The sequence below is a fragment of the Aspergillus vadensis genome (assembly GCF_003184925.1).
Source record: "Aspergillus vadensis CBS 113365 unplaced genomic scaffold BO88scaffold_4, whole genome shotgun sequence".
Classification (NCBI taxonomy): Eukaryota; Fungi; Ascomycota; class Eurotiomycetes; order Eurotiales; family Aspergillaceae; genus Aspergillus; species Aspergillus vadensis.
In genome coordinates, this window is record NW_020292042.1 from 1,214,943 (window position 1) to 1,233,822 (window position 18,880).

The 18,880-nt window shown below is 52.4% G+C and overlaps 7 protein-coding genes across 7 annotated transcripts; 2 read left to right on the top strand and 5 right to left on the bottom strand.

Annotated features, from left to right (window-relative positions):
• Positions 1–8: 8 nt before the first annotated feature.
• On the bottom strand, positions 9–520 carry BO88DRAFT_211507 (uncharacterized protein). Its single transcript, XM_025701933.1, has one exon. The coding sequence runs from the start codon at positions 423–425 to the stop codon at positions 102–104; it is 324 nt and encodes a 107-aa protein (XP_025566138.1). The 5' UTR covers positions 426–520; the 3' UTR covers positions 9–101.
• A 1,424-nt stretch (positions 521–1,944) lies between these two features.
• On the bottom strand, positions 1,945–5,744 carry BO88DRAFT_412436 (cytoskeletal protein-binding protein SLA1; the record flags this gene model as incomplete). The annotated part of the gene is made up of 5 exons (XM_025708086.1): positions 1,945–1,970; positions 2,030–3,880; positions 3,933–3,963; positions 4,029–5,357; positions 5,547–5,744. 5 exons carry the CDS (start codon positions 5,742–5,744, stop codon positions 1,945–1,947), a joined length of 3,435 nt encoding a protein of 1,144 aa, XP_025566139.1.
• A 1,061-nt stretch (positions 5,745–6,805) lies between these two features.
• Positions 6,806–8,805, bottom strand: BO88DRAFT_433239 (PRKCSH domain-containing protein). Its single transcript, XM_025709409.1, has 2 exons — positions 8,443–8,805; positions 6,806–8,379 (listed from the first exon to the last, which is right to left on the bottom strand). The coding sequence occupies exons 1-2, from the start codon at positions 8,557–8,559 to the stop codon at positions 6,976–6,978; spliced, it is 1,521 nt and encodes a 506-aa protein (XP_025566140.1). The 5' UTR covers positions 8,560–8,805; the 3' UTR covers positions 6,806–6,975.
• Positions 8,806–9,172: 367 nt separating this feature from the next.
• On the top strand, positions 9,173–10,640 carry BO88DRAFT_402582 (pirin family protein). Its single transcript, XM_025706133.1, has one exon. It carries the CDS (start codon positions 9,444–9,446, stop codon positions 10,512–10,514), a length of 1,071 nt encoding a protein of 356 aa, XP_025566141.1. The 5' UTR covers positions 9,173–9,443; the 3' UTR covers positions 10,515–10,640.
• Positions 10,641–10,682: 42 nt separating this feature from the next.
• Positions 10,683–13,663, bottom strand: pmt4 (dolichyl-phosphate-mannose-protein mannosyltransferase). Its single transcript, XM_025706134.1, has 4 exons — positions 13,525–13,663; positions 13,149–13,430; positions 11,435–13,079; positions 10,683–11,384 (listed from the first exon to the last, which is right to left on the bottom strand). Exons 2-4 carry the CDS (start codon positions 13,374–13,376, stop codon positions 10,930–10,932), a joined length of 2,328 nt encoding a protein of 775 aa, XP_025566142.1. The 5' UTR covers positions 13,377–13,430; positions 13,525–13,663; the 3' UTR covers positions 10,683–10,929.
• Positions 13,664–13,908: 245 nt separating this feature from the next.
• BO88DRAFT_211539 (uncharacterized protein) lies at positions 13,909–15,240 on the bottom strand. Its single transcript, XM_025701934.1, has one exon. It carries the CDS (start codon positions 15,128–15,130, stop codon positions 14,015–14,017), a length of 1,116 nt encoding a protein of 371 aa, XP_025566143.1. The 5' UTR covers positions 15,131–15,240; the 3' UTR covers positions 13,909–14,014.
• A 1,190-nt stretch (positions 15,241–16,430) lies between these two features.
• Positions 16,431–18,309, top strand: BO88DRAFT_485781 (putative MFS transporter). The gene is made up of 4 exons (XM_025712373.1): positions 16,431–17,603; positions 17,667–18,031; positions 18,091–18,190; positions 18,249–18,309. Exons 1-4 carry the CDS (start codon positions 16,629–16,631, stop codon positions 18,270–18,272), a joined length of 1,464 nt encoding a protein of 487 aa, XP_025566144.1. The 5' UTR covers positions 16,431–16,628; the 3' UTR covers positions 18,273–18,309.
• The last annotated feature ends 571 nt before the right edge of the window (positions 18,310–18,880 follow it).

The window sequence follows — 18,880 nt, forward strand, 5'->3', positions numbered from 1 at the left end:
ACACTGAAGCTGGGACTATGAGAGCAGATATGCCCCTACTTGTCACATTATCTCAACCCCGGATATCTAAATTCAATCCAACCTCATCACGACACGACCCCTCATGACTCTTGGCCTCCTCTAGAAGTTCCATCCTTTCTCCAATCAAAACATCTGATCTCAATTAACGTGTCTGACTTGGCGTGGCGTGGACTGGCGTTGGACTCGTGAATTTCTTGGCTATGTATATATGAAGCAAACTGGAACTTCTCATCAATACCACTCACCACACCATACATACATACAATACATACATACTTCATACCTCGTGTACATACAAACCTACAAACATATGACATACTACAAACCCCGATTAATAATATTCCATACCCCACATAGGTACTAGTGATCAATACAGTTCGCATACTAATATTCGTGTACCCCATCTCCAATCGTCACTCTAAGCCAGACAAATTCACCAGACTACAACATAACTAACTGATATAAGCAAACTACTACTACTAACCCCTGAACTCTATGAGAACAGTATATACTAGTACTAGAAATACATTACATGACGCATATTTTTCTCAATATCACAATCATTATTATTCTTCTCCATGACATCGTCCCATCCACAATCACTTTCCTCTTAGTTCAAACTCTACTTGAATAATATACTCGGTGGGTAGATAGTAGTAATCCACTACCTAGCCCTACTACATCACTATAGATGGTAGGTAAACACTATTATTGCTGGGTTGGATACTACTGAGTAACTACTTACCATGTGAATTACAGATGGATAATGACCTTTATTGATTGATTGAGATTGATTAATTAGTAAGTAGTTAACTCTGAACAAATTTTAATTCAATGAGTCTTTTATTGACTGTACTCAATGCATTGTCATCAGCTACTACCATACCACTTTTAATTGGGATACATGCTCAGTGAATCATTCTTTTCTACTACTACTACTACTTACATGATATTGTTTATAGTTTACTGTTTCAGGACGAATGTATAATTACTAACAAATAGTTCTTTATTAACTTACTCTCTTTGACAGGTACTTCAGATTCTGTTTCTCAGGTGATCGACGCATACTATGAGCCATCACCCTGATGATATATCATTACTATCATAGTAATCCGTGTATACCTGATACACCATCCAAGTGAAGCGAATACCGAGCGATACCGAGCAATACCAAACAACTGAATCGTACACTAGTAGTACTAATAATCCCTATTTTATCTGCTGAATCACGAGCTATATGTACCGTACATGTAATGCAAAGATTGCAAAGCAAGAAAGAAAATGCACATCGGGATCGAGCAGAAAGCGAAAAGGGAAAAAAGAAAAACGGAACGTATAACGGGGACAAGAGAGATAGATCATGTTCAGGAATTAATCGGAATGGAAGGTGAGCAGAAACGAATGCAACCCCTCCGGCCGAACGCAGAAAGAAGCGTGCAGCATGAGCATGAGGATCGAGTTGATAGGAAAGAAGTTGTCGGGCGGATGTGTTCTCTCACGGCAAGAAGACCGTAAGGTAATATAGGATACAAAGAAAACCAGGAAGCAGAAGAATGGGGGTGAGTTTCTGTCTTCCCAATATTACGTATTGATGGGATGGAAGCAGCGTCGAGGTAAGAGAGAGAAGAGAACATCAGAAAGAAATTCTAGATCGCTGAAGCTGCGTCATGTAAACAAGACTCGAGACATTGCTTCAGAACTCGCTGCGTGGGTCCATTGCGTCCGGCCATGACTAAGGTAAAGAGAGAGGGAGCTCTGATATACGCATTACAGCGTCAGGAGTGGCAGAAAAGAAAGCAAACCGCGGCATCATTTATGTATGATGTGCATGCCATTCCCGCCAGCAAGAAATAGCAAGCGACCATGTATAGTAAAGGAAAATCGTGTGTCGCCAAGTCACAGACTGATATATACAGGTTTGAATTAGAATCCAAACGGATTGGTAGGTGCTGGTAAGTTCCGTTAGCTTGACCCCAACCCAAAAGAGTAAAGAAATAGTTGAACTTACTGGCTTGTGCGAGATTGGCCCGGAGACCGGTCGGCTGGGGAGCGAGCTTCTTGGGAGGCTCGTTCTTAACACCAAACCGGACAGCAGGGGCGGGTCCTGTCTGCTGTGGCTGCAATGGTGCAGCCGTAGGTTGTTGCGGGATTGGCGGCACAGGAGGTGCGCTGTAAGGCATGCTGCCAACACCATTCATACCCGTAGGCTGGGGCTGCAGAGGCGGAGGCAGAACGGAATTGATGCCGGTTTGCATCGGCTGCTGGGGTTGCGGCTGGAAGCCCCCGAAGCCGGTAGGCTGTGGCACCAGACCCGGGTACCCAGCTTGCTGTTGCTGGATCCCGAACTGGGACTGCGGCTGAAAACCGGTGGGCTGCGGTGCCAGTCCATTCTGGAACTGAGCCTGAGGCATGAAACCAGTAGGCTGGGGGTGGAGAGTGGGCTGGAATCGCTGTTGGTTCAGTTCGGCCAGACTCTGTCCCGGCGGAGCAATCTGCGGTCCCGACTGAGGAATACCAGTCAGTTGAGGTTGCAATGGAGGCGGACCGAACGAGTTTGGCTGCTGAGGGAAGTTCTGGGGCGCGGAGAGGGGTCGCTGGGGCGGCGGAGGAAGCAAAGAGCTCTGCCCCATGTTCTGAGGCGGCTGGGGGCGTTGTCTTGAAGCCTGCTGGAAGCCCGTTGCTTGAGGACTGAACCCTTGGGCACCCGGTGCAGGCTGTTGCGCGGCTTGTGCCAACTGGGAGAAGAAGCCCGGCGTAGCCCCTGTCTGCTGTGGTTGCACTTGCGGTGCGGGCACCGCAGTGTGCTGGGGTTGAATGGTCGGCTGTGGCTGGAGAGCTGGCAAGGGCGCCGGCGGAGATTGCGGGGCAGGAGCCGCAGGCGTAGGCTGAAGAGGAGCTTGAAGCAAAGACAAGTCAGCCATCGCGCCTGCGAGGGGTTGCTGAGCCGGTGGTTGTGTCGTGGCGGGAGAGGACGCGGCCGGAGGGGGGCTTGAGGGAGTAGCTGGCGTCGAGGGAGCTGGAGCGGCGGCGGGAGTAGCAGGTTGCTTGGGCTGCTTCACCTCCCAGGCATCGTCGTCGAAGCCCTTCTGAACCGGAGGTTCGGAAGGTGCAGCAGTGGTGGGGGGTGTCGCGCTGCGCTCTGCAGGTTGCGAAGCATCCTTCTGCTCAAAGGCCTTAGGGTCGACCACATCGCCGGCTGGCGAGGTGGGAGTGGGCCGGCTTTTACGAGTGTTGTTGCGAAGGACACCTCCAGGGCCAGAAAAGATGCCGGCGGCACCCTCTTCGCCATTCCCGATGACCTCTTCGCCGCCAAAGCTTACGTTACGTAGCTTCGACTTGGCTCCGGTGCGGCCAAACATGTTGTCCAGGTAGCGCATCACTCGCAAAATATCGCCTTCCTTCAGACCGAGCGTGCGCAGCACCTCTGGCGTGATGTCCGGAAGCACGGCCTCGTCCATGGAGTCCTTGACAAAATTTTGGGCATACCGCTCGCATTGGTGCGGGCCAACGCCGGCCTTGAGGAAGAAGTCAAACCAATCATAGTCGGATTGCTGGAAAGAAGCTCCGGCGGTAGCTGAAGCACGTTTGCCCTCAGAGGGGGACCGGGCCTTTTCAGGCTCGGCACGTTGAGAACGGCGTCTGATGTCCGACAACGGCTTGTCCTCGTCGAGGGACACGCCTGTCATCTTCTCTACATACTCAAGATCCTCGACGGACATCTTCGGGATGGGAACCGCGATTTTGACACCGTTCATCTTGTGCAGATGAATCTTGCCATCCTGCAGGCCAATGAATTGTGCCTCGACAGTGAACGTCTTGGTGCGATCAGTCCATTGCCTTGTCTTGGCCGGATCCGGTTCTGCTTCCATTAGCAACGGACTCATTACTTGAGGGCAAACGTAATGACTTACTCGGCTTGTGGCTGCTCTTGCTATCGCGTTTCTGGCGTAAAATGGTCAGCATCACGTCTAGCAACTGACACTCTGGCTTTCGGGCGAGGTACATACCTGACCGTCAACTGAATCGGTCCGCGACTTGCGCAAAGCTTCCTTGGCTAGGCGCGCTTCCTCCATGCGATTCTTCTCTACAGTGGAAAGGCCCGGTTCGGAACTAATCACCGGAGTCCCGACCGTTCCGGTAATCTCAATGTAGCTACTTGGGACGACACCCTCCTTTCCGTTTTTCAAACGCCGCACCTGCCACCATTCTTCGGACTTGCCGTCATCCAGGACAATGACGTCGTCGCCCGCGGCCACCGTCACCTCATCGTCTCCTTGAGCCATAAAGTCGTAGAGAATCTGGCCCTTCTTCTGCCCTCCACTGGTACCAGCGGCAATGACCTCCTTCAGACCCTCTGCGCGATAGGCACCGGAAATTTCACCAAGGGCTGAGACAATTTCCCGAGCAGTGTCCTTGGCACCCGCGTGGAAATCAATGCTCTTGCTGGGCCGGACCAGATCCACAAAGACGTGCTTCCCTTCGATCGAATAATGGGTAAGCTTGTCTGCGGTCCATTCCTGCACATCACCGCCCTCCTCGGGCGAAATAAAGATGGTTCCGGTTGCGACATTGATACCCAAGGTTGTGGGCATCTTCTTGCGCTTGCCCATTACTTCCACCATCTCGTTGATGCTGTAGATATGGTAGCCGGAAGGGGAACGAGGGGTCGGTTGGCCGACTCTGCTGTATGGGGGCGATTCCTGCACATGACCACCGCGGTCGCTGTCGCGCACCGAAGAAACCTGAGAACGAGGAGGCCGAGAGGGCTCTGGGGGAGAATCCAGCGAGACTGGCGACGAGATCTGCTCGGACGGAGGACGCCGTGGTAACGCAGGCGGAGGTGGCGAGGGCTCGTTCCGGTAGGGCTCCTCCTCGGGCTCATCGTACGCTGGCCGTGCCGGCTGAGGGGGCGGGGGAACAGCCCTGGGTGGTTCCGGTTCTGTCGCAGCGGCATGCTGCTTGTGGATGATATCTGCGATGGCCGCGGCGGCAGGATTCTGCACGGCATCAATTGGAGAAGCTGCGCTGGTTCCGTTGACTTCTTCCTCCGTCACCGTCGGTCGCTGCGGGAGGGCGGGCGGCGCCGGTTCGGGTTCAGGTTCGGCGGGGGGAGGAGACGGGATGGCTGGTGCAGGGGCATGGTGCGCGCCTGCATCTTCGAGGATCTCGATGTAGTTCGCGGGGGCGAAGCCGTAATCGGAGTTGACACCGACCAGGGTCCAGTCCGGGTCGGAGGTATCATACACGATCAAGTCTGCATCTTCGGAAAAAGAGACCTCCTCATCCGTCTGGCGTGTATAGTCGTAGAGTGCTTTGGCCGAGTGTACTGGTTGAGCCTAAGTGTCCGACAAAAATTGCGTTAGCACAAGCGGTCTCAATCTGGTGACAAGACTTGCGGCGTTGCCGGTACCCCTGAGCGTGAGGTCCGGCCGCGGCGACCATACACCGGACGATGACGCATGCAAGCTTGAAGATATAGTCCGACTCTACGTCAAGAAATGTTGGGGGGCCTTAAAAATCCTTACCTCCTCGACGTAGTTGTTTGGGACGAGACCCTCGGGTTCGTCGTCATCTTCACGCTCGGCCTTCTTCTTAGCCTTCCACCAATCCTCCTCTTCGCCTTTCTCGAGGATGTACAGCAGATCGCCTTCGCGTAGCTCTAATTCCCCCTCCGCTTGGGGGAGGTAGTCGTAGATGGCCGTGTAGACACCGAGGAAACCCATGGTGGGAAGCCGTTAGGTAGCCAAACGGCGATGGAGGAGGGTCCGGGGGTTGTGTGCCGCGGCTGCGGAGGGCAGCGTGGACGAGCGAGGCTGTGGGCCTGGAATCAGGAGAGGATGAGCCGGACGAACCGGGTGGATAAGAGGCGGGAGGGAATGGAGGGGGGAAGTTAGGGTGGTAAATAGTATGTACAGACGAGGAAGATCGGTAGATTGGGCGGAGGGAGGAAGAGTGAGTGATAGACAGGAGACCCGTGCAGCAAACGTACCGAGTCGAGTAAGTATCTCTCTGCTCTCACTAGTTAGTTAGTAGTGGGCAGGTACGTAAGTGGTCCAAGTGGAGGGAGGCAGCCTTGGCAAGCACCCAAGCAAGTACGTAGATAGTAAGTAGTAGTAGATTCAAAGGCAGTCTAGACGGGAATTCAATATCAGGCTTGTTCGCCGGGGAAAGAAACCGGGAAGGTATGCGGCAGCCTTAAAGGTAAAGTATTAAAAGAGAAGTGGACTAGAAACGGGGAAATAGAAGAAAGCGGAGGGAAAGAAAGAGGGTGAAGGGAAAAAGGGACCGAACTGGACCGGCGATGAAGCAGCAGCAGCAGAAGGAAGAGCAACAGCCCGAAAAGAGAGAGTCGCGGATGGCTGAGGGGGCCGGGCGGTCACGTTTTCTGCACCCACGTTTTCTTGGATTTATTACTTTACTTAATTTATTAATAGCCAGCAAGCAGGTATTCGATCGATCATATCTGCACCTGACAAAATGTTTTATACAAGAATAGATGTAGTTCTGTTCTACTCCGTAACTCGGTGAGAGATGATTCTTCTTGCTATTATTCTTGACATTAATTACTCTCTCTCTATCCTGACCCCTTTGACATTGAATGAGAACGGCAATAATGCTTCGGACAAGCCTGGAATGCCCGCCTCCCCCCCTTATCGGTCAGCCCAGCCTCTTTGGGCACTCATGACCTCCCCTCCCCCCGGAAGCCTCCATCCATTATTGGCTCTCGTACTCGCCATGGGCCGGAATTGAGTCTACTATTTACTTCATATTTATGAATTAAATTAATGGCAGGTCAATAGTCCCAGTACACGGCAACCGGGATAATCGTAATCTATGCAATGGATATAATCAGCCGTAGCTACGAACGCACGCTAGAAGAAAACACATGGTAGACGCAAAGAGGAAGTTGCACAAGGGCACCCCGATCGAGCAAAAGCAAAGCCCTCACAATAGCTACAACTCATCCTTCACCCTCTTCTTGCTTACCTCCTCGGCTTCGTCGGTCTCCAATGGCTGCTGTTCTTCCTGGTGCTGCGGTCGTGGCTCCTGCCCTGCCGCGTCTGCTTCAGTCGTCTCCTTGGAAGGAGCATCCGAGACCATCTCTTCTTGGGAGCCCTCTCCGTTGTCTTCCTCCTCCTCGTCATCATCAACGAGGCCGCGCAATTGACGTTCTCCATTGACTGAGATAACCTCCAGCGTCCAGTCCTTGCCCTTGGCCCACTCTTCCAAGCGCTTCTTCAACGTTTCGAGCTTCTCTGGGTCCAGGTCGTGCTTTTTCAAGTCCTCGCGCGACAATTGTTGCACTTCTCCGTTCTCGCGCTTGGCTACGACCTCAATGATCTCTTCTCCGGCCCACGCGACGCGTCCTTTCTCGATCTCCTTGCCTTCCGTTCCCACCAGCTTCTGAGCCCCGACCTGGATATCTCCAACGACCGGGAACTCCTCCGTCACGGCGGACTCTACCAGTCGCTGCGCCAACTGGTACTCCCGGAGCGCTTCCCAGTCCGATACTTGCTCCGGGTCTAGAATCTCGCGACACTCTATGCCGTGTACCTCGTCTTGCTGGGGCGGCAGGAAGGCAACGTCGTTACATAGACGCGGGGTGTAGATGACCATGAGGTAGGAGCATGTGGTCAGCTCCTTGATCCAGCCAATGCGGTCTGTCGAGTGAGGGTGACAATGAAACTGGACCTCGATCTTCCGGTCCCGACCTGTCAGGTCGCATTTCGTGCCGCCATCCAATCGTTGCACCAAGTACCGGGAGCCGCCCTTCGTCTGGAGCTCTGCCACGTCTGTAACAGCTTTCTTCTGGTCTGCGGCCCCTTCTAACTCATCTTCGTCGCCCTCACCCTGAGGGAATTTGCCCAGAATGAAGGAGTGTGCTGTATGATCCTCCATGGGCGGGTAGTTGGGAACGCCACTTCCCGAAGGGAGGGCGTGGAACTGCTTGATCTGATTCTTGTAGCAGAAAGAGTAGGACCACCATCCGGATATATAATACATGCATTTGCCCTCCATTTCGCGCAGGAGCTCCAGGCCCCGATCCATCGCGCGCGTCAGCTCCTTCTGCTCATCCGCTTCGTGAGGATGTCCGGTGGCATTGGTCCGGTCGTCAACATCGACGCGGGGGATCTGGCAGAGGAACCGCTGTTCTCCTAGAAGCATTTCCTCATAGCTGAATCCGTCGTCGTCATCCCGAGGGGTTGCGTGGTTGTTGTCATGGGTATTGCGGCCTAGGTACACTTGGGCGGACTTCTCTTGATTATCGGCGAAGGTCGAAGAGCTATCACTGCGCTCTCGCAGGAGCTCTCTGGCGTGGGAATCGAGGACGTAGTCATCGGGGAAATGCACCTCAAACTAGAAGTAGAAGTCGGTTAGGTTTAAGCTGTGAGGGGTGCACAAGTGAGATGCGATGCATACTTGAGGGTAAGCTAATAGGTCATCATTGATGTTGAAGGCCTTCTTGCTGGCCCAAGCTGTAGAGCTGGCATACGCCAGCGCTAGCAGAATATGTGCAGCCTGGTTTCGACGAGGCATGGTCGATTGTAGAAAGGGGATGGGGTATCAATTGAGATGGGTCGGGGTCAAAGCCGCCGGCCGCGGTGTTCCTGAATGCGACGATCTGGCCTGATTGGGTGCGTGACGGAGACGGGTGGCCAGTGGCTTAGTGAGGGGTAGGAATGAATACACGGGGAATACGATCAAGGGAGCATTATTATAAATATGATAGCATAAGAATCAGAATTACAGTCGGGGTATGATGATCATCGAGTGATGCACCCAGGGACATGCCAGTTGGGAAGAGCAGCGCAGCAGCGGAGAGCCGGGGATATCTTATCAGCACGTGCACACCTACAAATCAGTAACTCAACTGGGAGGGAATGTAGTACAAATTTATGAAGAAGCATAGATTACCATAGCCTATTCCAGGGTTATACACCACCCATTACCCAATCAGTCATGAATAACGAATCATCATTATGAAGAACTGACTAACCCCTCAAATCATCCATCCACGGTAAAAAAAAGGGCAGCCCAGCTGCACTGACCCCACTGAGTCAGCCCTGAATAATGGCGCTAAAACTGCTGACGGCAATCTTTGTAAGAACTTGACCCATGGGCAACATCCAGCATTACTTCTGGTTACAGAGAACGTAGTAATACTATTTTCTCTCTCTCCCCACAATTGACTTTCCTTTTCCCCCCCCACCAGCCAAAAGGAACATTTCTGATTATGATTACTTACTTTATGCTAAGCTAAGCTAGCTAAACTAACCTAGTTTTAACTAAATCGAATCATCAGCTTACCCAAATCATTATAAGAAGTTGACTAAACCCCGAATTCTACCCCATCGTAGCATCTTCTATATCATTCGCATTACCCTCAGACAAAACTTATAAAAGGCCGCTCACAGGACCACATGAAACTCCTCGTTTCGTTTTTCATCGCTATCATTGCTATTGTCTTGACTTGCAATACATCTACATCTACTTTCTTCTACCAGGTTACTAGATACTTTACTACTACATCTACCACCACGAACACTACCACTACCACATCAACCACCACAAACCCATCCAACATGTCCGTCCCCCGCGCCATCCGCCAAGCCTTCCTCGCCATCGAACAAGCCGAAGGCGCTGGCGCGCGCGTCCGCCGCTCCATCGGCACACGCAACCTGCGCAACTTCAGCCCCTTCCTAATGCTCGACCACTTCACAATCGGCAAAGGCGCCGGATTCCCCGACCACCCACACCGGGGCCAAGAGACCATCACGTACCTCCTCTCGGGCGGCGTGGACCACGAAGACTTCGCCGGAAACCGGGGGACGATCGGGCCCGGAGACCTGCAATTCATGACCGCCGGCCGGGGAATAATGCACGCGGAGATGCCGCACGAGAACCCGGACGGGAGTCCCAACGTGGGCATGCAGCTGTGGGTGGACCTGCCCAAGGAGCTGAAGATGTGCGAGCCGCGGTACCGCGATCTGCGGGCGTCGGAGATCCCCATTGCGAAGGCGGATGATGGGCGCGTCACGGTGAAGGTCATTTCGGGCCAGTCGCATGGAGTGGATTCCGTTAGGGATCTGGCCTACACGCCTGTTTGGTTGTTGGATGTGACGGTGAAGCCGGGCGGTCGGGTCAAGCAGGTGTTGCCCGTCGGGTGGAATGCGTTTGCGTATACCTTGGCTGGGAAGACGATTTTCGGGTCTGGTGGGGAGACGAAGACCATTAAGGAATTTCATAATGTGGTGTTTGAGCAGCAGGGTGATTATGTCGAGGCGTCGGTGCCTGAGAATGCGGATGAGGAAGGAAGGTTCATTTTGGTGGCGGGCCAGCCGTTGGATCAGAAGGTCGTGCAGTATGGTCCGTTTGTGCTGAATAGTGAACAGGAGGTGTATCAGGCTATGATGGACTTTCAGACTGCGTCGAATGGGTTTGAGAAGTCCAGGAATTGGGAGAGTGAGATTGGGAAGCGCATGGCTTATTAGGTTGTTTTGTTCGTTTGTTTGACACTGCTAGATGAGATTTGTATTGTGTATTGGCGTTTGGTTTGAGATTAGTTTTCTTTGAATGTTGAGATAGATCACTGAATACTATCATGAGTGATGAGATAAGTGGTGTTTCCTTTACAGTATAAGAACTTATGGTAGACTGGGATAGTGGTAAGATGCATAACATTCGCTATATCAACAGGGAGAACCCAGAAATCGAGCAAAATCATCCAGTCAGGCCAAGGGGCGGTTCTCGGAACACACCCAACCGGTGTTCTGGATGGACGTGAGAAGTATCTGTCCCCAAGACACCTATTATATCTTACAGAACGCCTCCTCCGGCCATAACCGGAGTTCACCAACCCTACATATCCTATCCTGCCAACTGCAGGCTTCCTCAACCGCCATTCATCTATTTGGCAAAGTGCAGGTCGTAGCCCAGCCACTTGCGGGCAAGGATACCCGGCACATCCAGACCCGGGGTGCCGTAGGTCAACGGGGCGTAGAAGACGAATCCGTAGATCGTACCGGCTAGGATGACCAGGGTCGCGGCCCAGCCCGCAAGAAGGGACTTGGTGCCCATACGTTCCTTGGCCGTAACGAAGCGTCCAACCGAAGCCGACGCCTTGGCCTTGCCCGACGGGTCGTCCTCGGACCGGACAGGCTGGATGACCGAGAGCGGCTCCAGGTTGAAGATGAACTCGATCAAGGCACCAGCCACAAGAGCGGAAGCAAGATGAGCGGGGAGGTAGTGGTGCAAGAAACGCTGACGGCCCATCAGCCAGAAAGGGAAATAGTGGGCGGCCCAGCACAGGAACAAGAATCCCATGCTGTTGTACAGACGGGAACGGGAGCCTTGGCCCCAAACTGTCACGGGTTAGTAGCTGCTCGCAAGGGCCTCAAGGAATTTCACTTACTCTCTTCCACGGCATCAACACCGCGACGCAGAGACAGCTGGTCAGCACCGATGACACCGGCGAACACCGCCAACAGACTGCTGGCGATCCACCAACCGACCGGGTTACCAAGGAAGTAGATCTGCTCCCGGGTGTCGTTCTTGGTCCAGAAGCTGACACCGCGCAACAGGAAAGGCCACTGGAAGGGCTCACTCGCGTACGGGTGGCTGCTGGTCAGGGCGTTGTTGTGGAAGAACATGGCACGCTGCAGTTCAAGGTACTTGCGGAAGAAGGGCAGGTGCTTGACCTGGCGCTCTTCCTTAACCAGACGGGGACTGTCCTCTTCCAAGGACTCAATCGATTCAACGAACCACAAGTTGCTGGTCTGGAGGATATTCTTGTTGCCGTTGATTTCGGCTTGCTTGAAGGCCCAGTCGGGCAGCGGCGTGGTGTGAGTCCACATGGCCACACGGGTGGGCATATGGATCAGCTTGAAGTGGCTAGACAGAGTGCGGAATTCTTGACGAGGCTTGCCATTCTCAATCTTGATCTCGAACAGCGTGTCGTTGTGCCGGTCACCGTTGGCAATCTCATGGGAGACAGTGGTGAACTCCTGGTTGGTCGGGTAGTAGGGAGATGCAACATCGTGGGTGAGCAGGATCGTGTCTGTGCCCATATGGCGGAGCTGGACAACATCACCGTTGCGCACCTTGTGTCCGCTGGTGTCAGTCACATCCAGAGGCACCGTGGGGATGATCTGCCATTGGTTGTTGGTGTCGTTGTAAGGGTATCCGGTCACCTGCTGGCCCTGACTGGAGATACGTCCATCATCGTACCGAAGGGGATACCTCTCGAGGTGGCTGTGAAGATAGACCTTGGTATCCTTGTGCTTCATGGTAATAGTGTCGTAGTATTCGATACCGACAGACTGCGCACTCAGCACATTGTCGCTGAGAGTTTCCTGGAACTCGGGGGTCATGAAATCATCGCCAGGGCCGGAGCGGGTGAGGATGGCAAAATGGACTTGGAACCAGAACAGATAGAAAAAGAAGGGCACAATGATCAGGGCAAAAGCGCGAGCAACGAAGTGCTGACCCCACTGGAACATGGTGAGAGCACCGCCACGACGGCGGATATCCAAGAGGTTCCACAGATCAACCATGACGGCGGAACCGATGGTGACGAAAGTGAAGACACCGACGTACTTGGTGGAGATGACGCAGCTGAGCGACACACCGGTCAGGAGCAGCCACTTCCACCACTTCCGTCCAAATGGCTCATGACGCAGCTTGTAGAAGCGGACATAGCAGAGGATGCTCAGGGCCATGGTCAGGACCAACGAGGCATCCAAGAGAATCAAACGGTCCTCTCCGACATGGGCATTGTCAAACAGGACAAGACCAGCGGACAAAACACAAGCAGGCAGCGAATATCCAGATTCCCACATGATCAGGAACACGACGGGAACCGTCAGGGCACCGAGCGCGGCCGGCATAGCCCGAAGAGCCACGTAGGGGACCTGGTGTTCAATGTAGGAGTCACCAATGTTATCGAAGAGGAAGTGGCCATCATAGCCGACCAGCCAGCCCATGAAGGCGAAAAGGAGCTTGCCGAACGGAGGGTGGACATCGAAGAAGTAAGTGCGCTGGAGGTAGTACGAGGCAAACTAAAGCAGATGGCCGTTAGCAACCCGCCATCACGGAGCTTCATAGCGATCAATTGATTGCAAGCCTACCTTTCCAAAGTGCACCTCATCAAAAACGACCTCGTTGGGGTAAGAAATCTTGTAGAAACGGGTGACGAATGCAAGCACGGTCAGAATGGAAATGGCCAGCCAGTAATCCCATTCCGAACGAGGAGCAGTCGCTTTGGACAAAGGAGAAGAGAATTTATCCGCAGGCACGGGAGTACTCTCCTTCTTGCCGCCCCTCTTGCGAAGAGAGGGCGAAGGAGATGAAGACATGATTAGGTAGTGTGGTCAAGAAAAAGAAACGAACGAAAGACACCTAATGGACTTCTAGAAGCCGCATACGGGGGAACAGGTCAGCAAGCTGGACGGAGCGAGCAGGAAAGCATTCGCATGCTTGTGCCTTGGTAGGACGGCTACTTACAAGAAAAGCAAGAAAAAGCCAGTCAGGAAAAGAACATGATAGACCGGAGGGATGAATATACTTAATGGTCACAGCCGCAGCAGCAAGAGGGGGGTCGGTTTCTTGTTGCCGATGGGGGCGGATTGCGTGTCTTTCTGGCCTCCCAAACGCTTGCGGAACGGAACAAGGCGTTGGTCCGAACTTGAAACAAGCCCCCGTCCGGGGCCAATTTATGGGAAACGTCGCGCGATGAAACACGTGTACTTCAGCGGTTTGCGTAGTTTTGCCTTCAGGGTTTGATCGTCATTATCCGTTGGAAATTCAATATTTGGATTTGAGCTATTATATAATGTTATCATGATGGTGCTGATGAACCCGATCAACGTATTCCTCAAAACTACCCGGGGATATCCAATGCCAAATCAATGCACCTCAACGCTGAACATGACCGCATGCAGTATATACAATTTGAGAAAATGAAGAAAGAAAAATAACCCCAAATTCACCTATTTCAATCGTCGTCCGACACGTTCAGTAATTCGAGTTCCGTCTTGACAAGCGACTGGAAGTCACTGCGCGAGATGCCCGTAGCTTTAGCCAGTCGGAACAGACCCTTGATGCTCGAGCCAATGTGCTGTTTGACGCCCACTTCATACGCCGACTGGTTCTCCGCCTCTTGTTCGAGTCGGGCCACGGCTTCAGAGCTCGCAGACGAGATGGAAGAGGGTCGAGGGTGGTTTAAGCCAGCATGATCTCCATTGGTAGCAACGCCATTTGAAGTATTAGTCGGCTTGTCAGCTTCGTCCCCATTAAATTGTCGCTGAAGCAGTTTGGCCAGCATATCGCCATTGAGGGAGGAGGGTCCGACCTCGGGTTGGTCTTCCTCGGGATCATGGTTATCCATCGCAGGCTGTACATCACCGTAGCGAGAAAAGTAATCCGCTTCCGACTGCTGCAGGGATGAAACGGCGTTAGGAGCGGGTGTCTTGTTGGCGGGGGTTCTTCCGGGGGTAGCATCGTATTGAGCCCAGTAGTCATCGTCATCATCTTCCTCCTCTTCTTGATTCTTTGCCTGTTCAGCGGCCTCGCCTGCTTTTAAGGCGTCCTCTAGCAGGCGGTCTTTCTGGAGAGCGTTGGCCTCCCCGATGGACACAGACCAGTCTTCACCGTCGTCGACGTTGCCTTCTTGCGGCAACAGTTCTGCTACCCGCCACGCGGGGCCCCCGCCTTCCTGATCGTCGGGGCACCAGAGGTAGATAACTTTCAAGCTGAACTCGGGAAGTATCACACGCGACCGTAGGGTCTCCTCGTCCACACGCATGTACCTGACGGGGAGCTCATCGGGGAGCTCAATTTCACCCGACACCGGGTGTGGCTCGAAGGTTGAGCCGTCCACCAATGTTTGGAGGCGCTCAGCCTGTCCAGCATCCCAGCACAGCAGTCGGAGCCATGATTCGGTGGGCGAGGCAGATACTGAGCTTAGGATCTTAACCCGTTGGCGCAGAATGGGAGACAAGAGGGGTAGCAGAGCCGGAGGGGGTTGAGGCGATACGAAAGCCGTAGGAAGACAGGCGAGTAGAGGTGGCAGCAGGGTGCGGGGCTCAGGAGGGGGGATGAGAGCGACCATCTTGGAGGGGAAGAAAGGAGACTGGATTGCGCAAGTCGCCTGGAGGAACTGCTGAGGTGGCAGCTGCAAGTGATTTAAGAGGGGAGCTCTGTCGACAGCTGGGTTGGGGGGAGAAAAGCTGCGGCGGTGAAAAAGGAAGAAGATTGGATCAGTCACAGCCAGCAGGGACGGGTACACAGGATCGAGCAGTCACAAGCGCAAGTCGAGAGGGAGAGAACTGAATGAAGATCAGGAGGAGAGAGCCATCTTTCTATATGGCAGAACCAGGGGGAATGGAGAAGACAGACGATCAGTCAGTCAGAATCAGCAGCGTGGCCATCACAGGTGTTCAGGTCCCCTTCCTTTTCAACCCATGGATCTCCTCACGGAGCTGTTTGGCTCCCTTCGCCCGAAGAATCGGCGTGGGTCGCAGAGCGAAGACGCGGGGGGCCAGATGGAGCCATGGAGTTCCCCGTGAGCCATTGAGAGAGGAGCAAATAATCAACTGGAATGGAGAGGCGATCCTTGGAGGAATTTATAGATAGTGGATAATGGTAAGATAGATAGCAGAGATAAACTGGGGTGTAGAAGAACTGCTGAGTGTTTAACTCTCAATGAATTCCAATCAAAGCAGGGATCATGCGGATCCCCAACCTCAGGCAGGACTTTTACCTTTTTATACATTTCAAAGAAGCAATTTCTTCTGCTGCTTCCAGAATTTCGATCACATCAATGACCTAACTAAATATATTGCTTGTCTACTTGTTCCTATCTGGACCATGCAGAAGTTGTCCTACCGTGGAAATAGTTTCCTGCCCGTCGCTGGTTGCATTCTTGATGCAGTTCAGCTCGGGATCTGCTTATCCAACCATCGATTTCTAATCAGCTCACCCTAACTACAACTTCGTAGTCTAGACTACAGTAAGAGGACAGCTGCTACTCCACTCATAGTCAGTCGGACATATTCAAAATATACACTCCCCACTGGAGCTTGTTCTGCATCATGATTTGCTTCTCACAGTGTCATGTGTCAGTCGCTGAACAAAAGCAAAGTCTACCAAGTCATGCTTCGATTGGCTTCTTCCAGCATCCACGCAAACAATCTCACAGCTTCATCAGCTAGATATTAAACCGCCACCGATCAGCATGGCTGTTCGCCCTCGCCATCACTAGTCGCAGTCGCGATTGATTAATGCCCCGCGACTTCCAATGCAGCGTCGGGCGCTACGAGGGCCCAGCTCTCCTTCGGAGATCTCCCGGCTTATCCTAGCCAATGGATGCTCCAGATGGGGACAAATTTTGCAGGGCCGTCCAGGTTGAAGAACGACTAGCGAACGGAGTTATGCATGGGTCGCAAGCTGTCCAAATCCCGCTGAAAACTAAAAGTGGAGGAGTCATGATAGATAAGCTGGCTGCTGCCAACTCTTCCCCCGCAAGAATGTAGCCCAACGTCTTCCTCAGAATATGCCACTAAGCCTGCGACTGTCGCATCTGTTCTTCGATCGCTCGCGTGTGCATCATGGATCCCAAATATTCCGAGACGGTTGTCGTTGAGAGCCACCATGCTAAGGTCGAAAGCACGCGGGAAGCCCAAGGTTACGCAGATCTCGACCCAGAAGAATTGAAAGCTCTCGAGACTCGAATCCGATGGAAGACCGATTTGCGCCTCTGCACCATTGCTGGGGTCTTGTGCAGTCTCAATCTGCTTGATTCCGGCATCTTGTCATCGGCCTCGGTTACCAGCATGCCCGACGACCTTGATCTTGTAGGCACGCGATACTCCGTCTCAGTCTTCATTTTCACCATCGCCAGTATCGTCTTCCAGCTGCCATCGACCATCGCAGTCCGCTGGGCCGGGCCACGCATCTGGTTCGCATGCATCGCCTTCGCCTTCGGACTGATCACAATGTGCACGGCGTTTATCCACACCTGGAAGGAGATGATCGCCCTCCGCGTGCTCCTGGGTATGTCCATGTCGGGAATTTACCCGGGTCTGACCTATCTCATCAGCGCCTGGTACCCGCGGCGGGAGCAGCAGCTGCGATTCGCCCTGATGCAGTCGGGTGAAGTCATCGGTCTCGCTACAGGCTACATCGTGAATTACGGCCTAGAATTGTTGGATGGAAGAGCAGGCATGCAAGGCTGGCGCTGGATGTACCTCGTGCAGGGCCTCATTAGCTGTGTCATTGGCATAGCCACCTACTGGTGGATCATTGACTTTCCAGAGAATGCGCATCGCAGCTTTTGTTTCATGTCCGAGCTGGAGGCCCGTGTCGCTGCTCAGCGCATCAAGGCAGACCGCGATGATATCGTCCCGGACCCGTTCTCATGGCGCAAGGTTCTCGCACCCTTCGCCGACCCGAAACTGTACGGCTTCGCATGCATGTACTTCCTGTTGAACCTGGTATCAACTGCGTTGAACTATTTCCTCCCCATGATTCTCGAGGATGGCATGGGGTTCTCGAGCAACGCTTCAATTCTCCTATCCACGCCGGTAATACCATCAACTGCATATCTCCTATTTATGAGCCAGATACTAATAGCTTCCTATTACTAGCCATACTACTGGGCTGTCATCCCCGTCATCTTCACCTCCTTCGTCGGAGACAGACTCCGCATCCGCGGCCCCCTCATCGCCTTCAACGCCCTCTGCCTCATCGCCGGGTTCCTCATGTTCGGCCTCCCGTCATCCACGCAAGTCACCGTTCGATACATAGGAACGTTCCTCGCAACAGGAGCATACGTCTCCAACTGGGCAGCTCTGAACGCCTTCATGGCGAACAACGTGGTTGGCCAGTGGAACCGGGCGACCACAGCGGCGGCAGTGTCAGCCTGTAATGGCCTGGGCGGTGTTGCAGGTAGCTACATTGTACGACAGCAGGAAGCACCGCGATATGAGACGGCCGTGTGGGTGTCTATCGGGTAAGCCCATTCTCAAGAAACAAAAGTAAGTAATGACCGAATTACTAATCGATAACCAGATCCCATATCCTAATGATAGTGCTAGTGTGCGTTTTCACCTTGTTTTTCTGGCACCTCAATCGGCAGCAAAAGCACAAGGGAAAACTTATCCAGAATATGGTATGTCTTGCTTATGAGATTCTCGATAAGATTCCCTATATTAATAACAGTATTGCAGGTCGGATTTCGCTATACTTACTAATGACTGTTTCTGGTTATATACGGCAAGGCCACATTAGAACTAAGAAGATTTACATAGTTAAATATATGATGATGACTCAAGATCAGTGATGAAAATGAACGTGCAGGATTGATTGAAGAACTTACCAGTAGTAACTAGCCGTCTCATGAATCTTGAGAATCCTCGTCGAGAAGTAGAAGTATTCTGGATTGAGTGTGATTGCACTATAGAATAATAAGAATCTAAAGAGGGCACTACCTAAGGGGTGGTGTGTAGTATATATGCCATCTCAAACTGAGCCGGGCATGTAACAGGATTTCGTATATAAGAATGATGCTTACTTAAAGGCAGTTTAGGTGAGAAGAGATGTGCTTCCATTGATATTTCTTTCACCTTACTTCGATCTGTCATCAATCACCAATTCATTCTCCAGTATTATCTAAATCGAGGTTAGTTGACTTTATATATACTACTATAAGCACACTGCTTAGCTATAGAATACTCATCTCTACTTATTAATAAATAACTACGCGGTATTATTTTGTCTTGTTTCTTTTCTTTTTATTTATAAGTTTTATAACTAAGTTATTTCTTAGATAAATTTCTAATATTATTTATAAATATTTGAA

Coding starts and splice junctions, on each gene's coding strand:
- BO88DRAFT_211507 (XM_025701933.1), bottom strand. CDS start 425: ATGGGGTACACGAATATTAGTATGCGAACTGTATTGATCACTAGTACC.
- BO88DRAFT_433239 (XM_025709409.1), bottom strand. CDS start 8,559: ATGCCTCGTCGAAACCAGGCTGCACATATTCTGCTAGCGCTGGCGTAT. Junction 8,380..8,442: donor ACCTATTAGCTTACCCTCAA/GTATGCATCGCA, acceptor TTCTACTTCTAG/TTTGAGGTGCATTTCCCCGA.
- BO88DRAFT_402582 (XM_025706133.1), top strand. CDS start 9,444: ATGAAACTCCTCGTTTCGTTTTTCATCGCTATCATTGCTATTGTCTTG.
- pmt4 (XM_025706134.1), bottom strand. CDS start 13,376: ATGTCTTCATCTCCTTCGCCCTCTCTTCGCAAGAGGGGCGGCAAGAAG. Junction 13,080..13,148: donor ATGAGGTGCACTTTGGAAAG/GTAGGCTTGCAA, acceptor CATCTGCTTTAG/TTTGCCTCGTACTACCTCCA. Junction 11,385..11,434: donor TGTTGATGCCGTGGAAGAGA/GTAAGTGAAATT, acceptor AACCCGTGACAG/TTTGGGGCCAAGGCTCCCGT.
- BO88DRAFT_211539 (XM_025701934.1), bottom strand. CDS start 15,130: ATGGTCGCTCTCATCCCCCCTCCTGAGCCCCGCACCCTGCTGCCACCT.
- BO88DRAFT_485781 (XM_025712373.1), top strand. CDS start 16,629: ATGGATCCCAAATATTCCGAGACGGTTGTCGTTGAGAGCCACCATGCT. Junction 17,604..17,666: donor CAATTCTCCTATCCACGCCG/GTAATACCATCA, acceptor TCCTATTACTAG/CCATACTACTGGGCTGTCAT. Junction 18,032..18,090: donor GCCGTGTGGGTGTCTATCGG/GTAAGCCCATTC, acceptor ATCGATAACCAG/ATCCCATATCCTAATGATAG.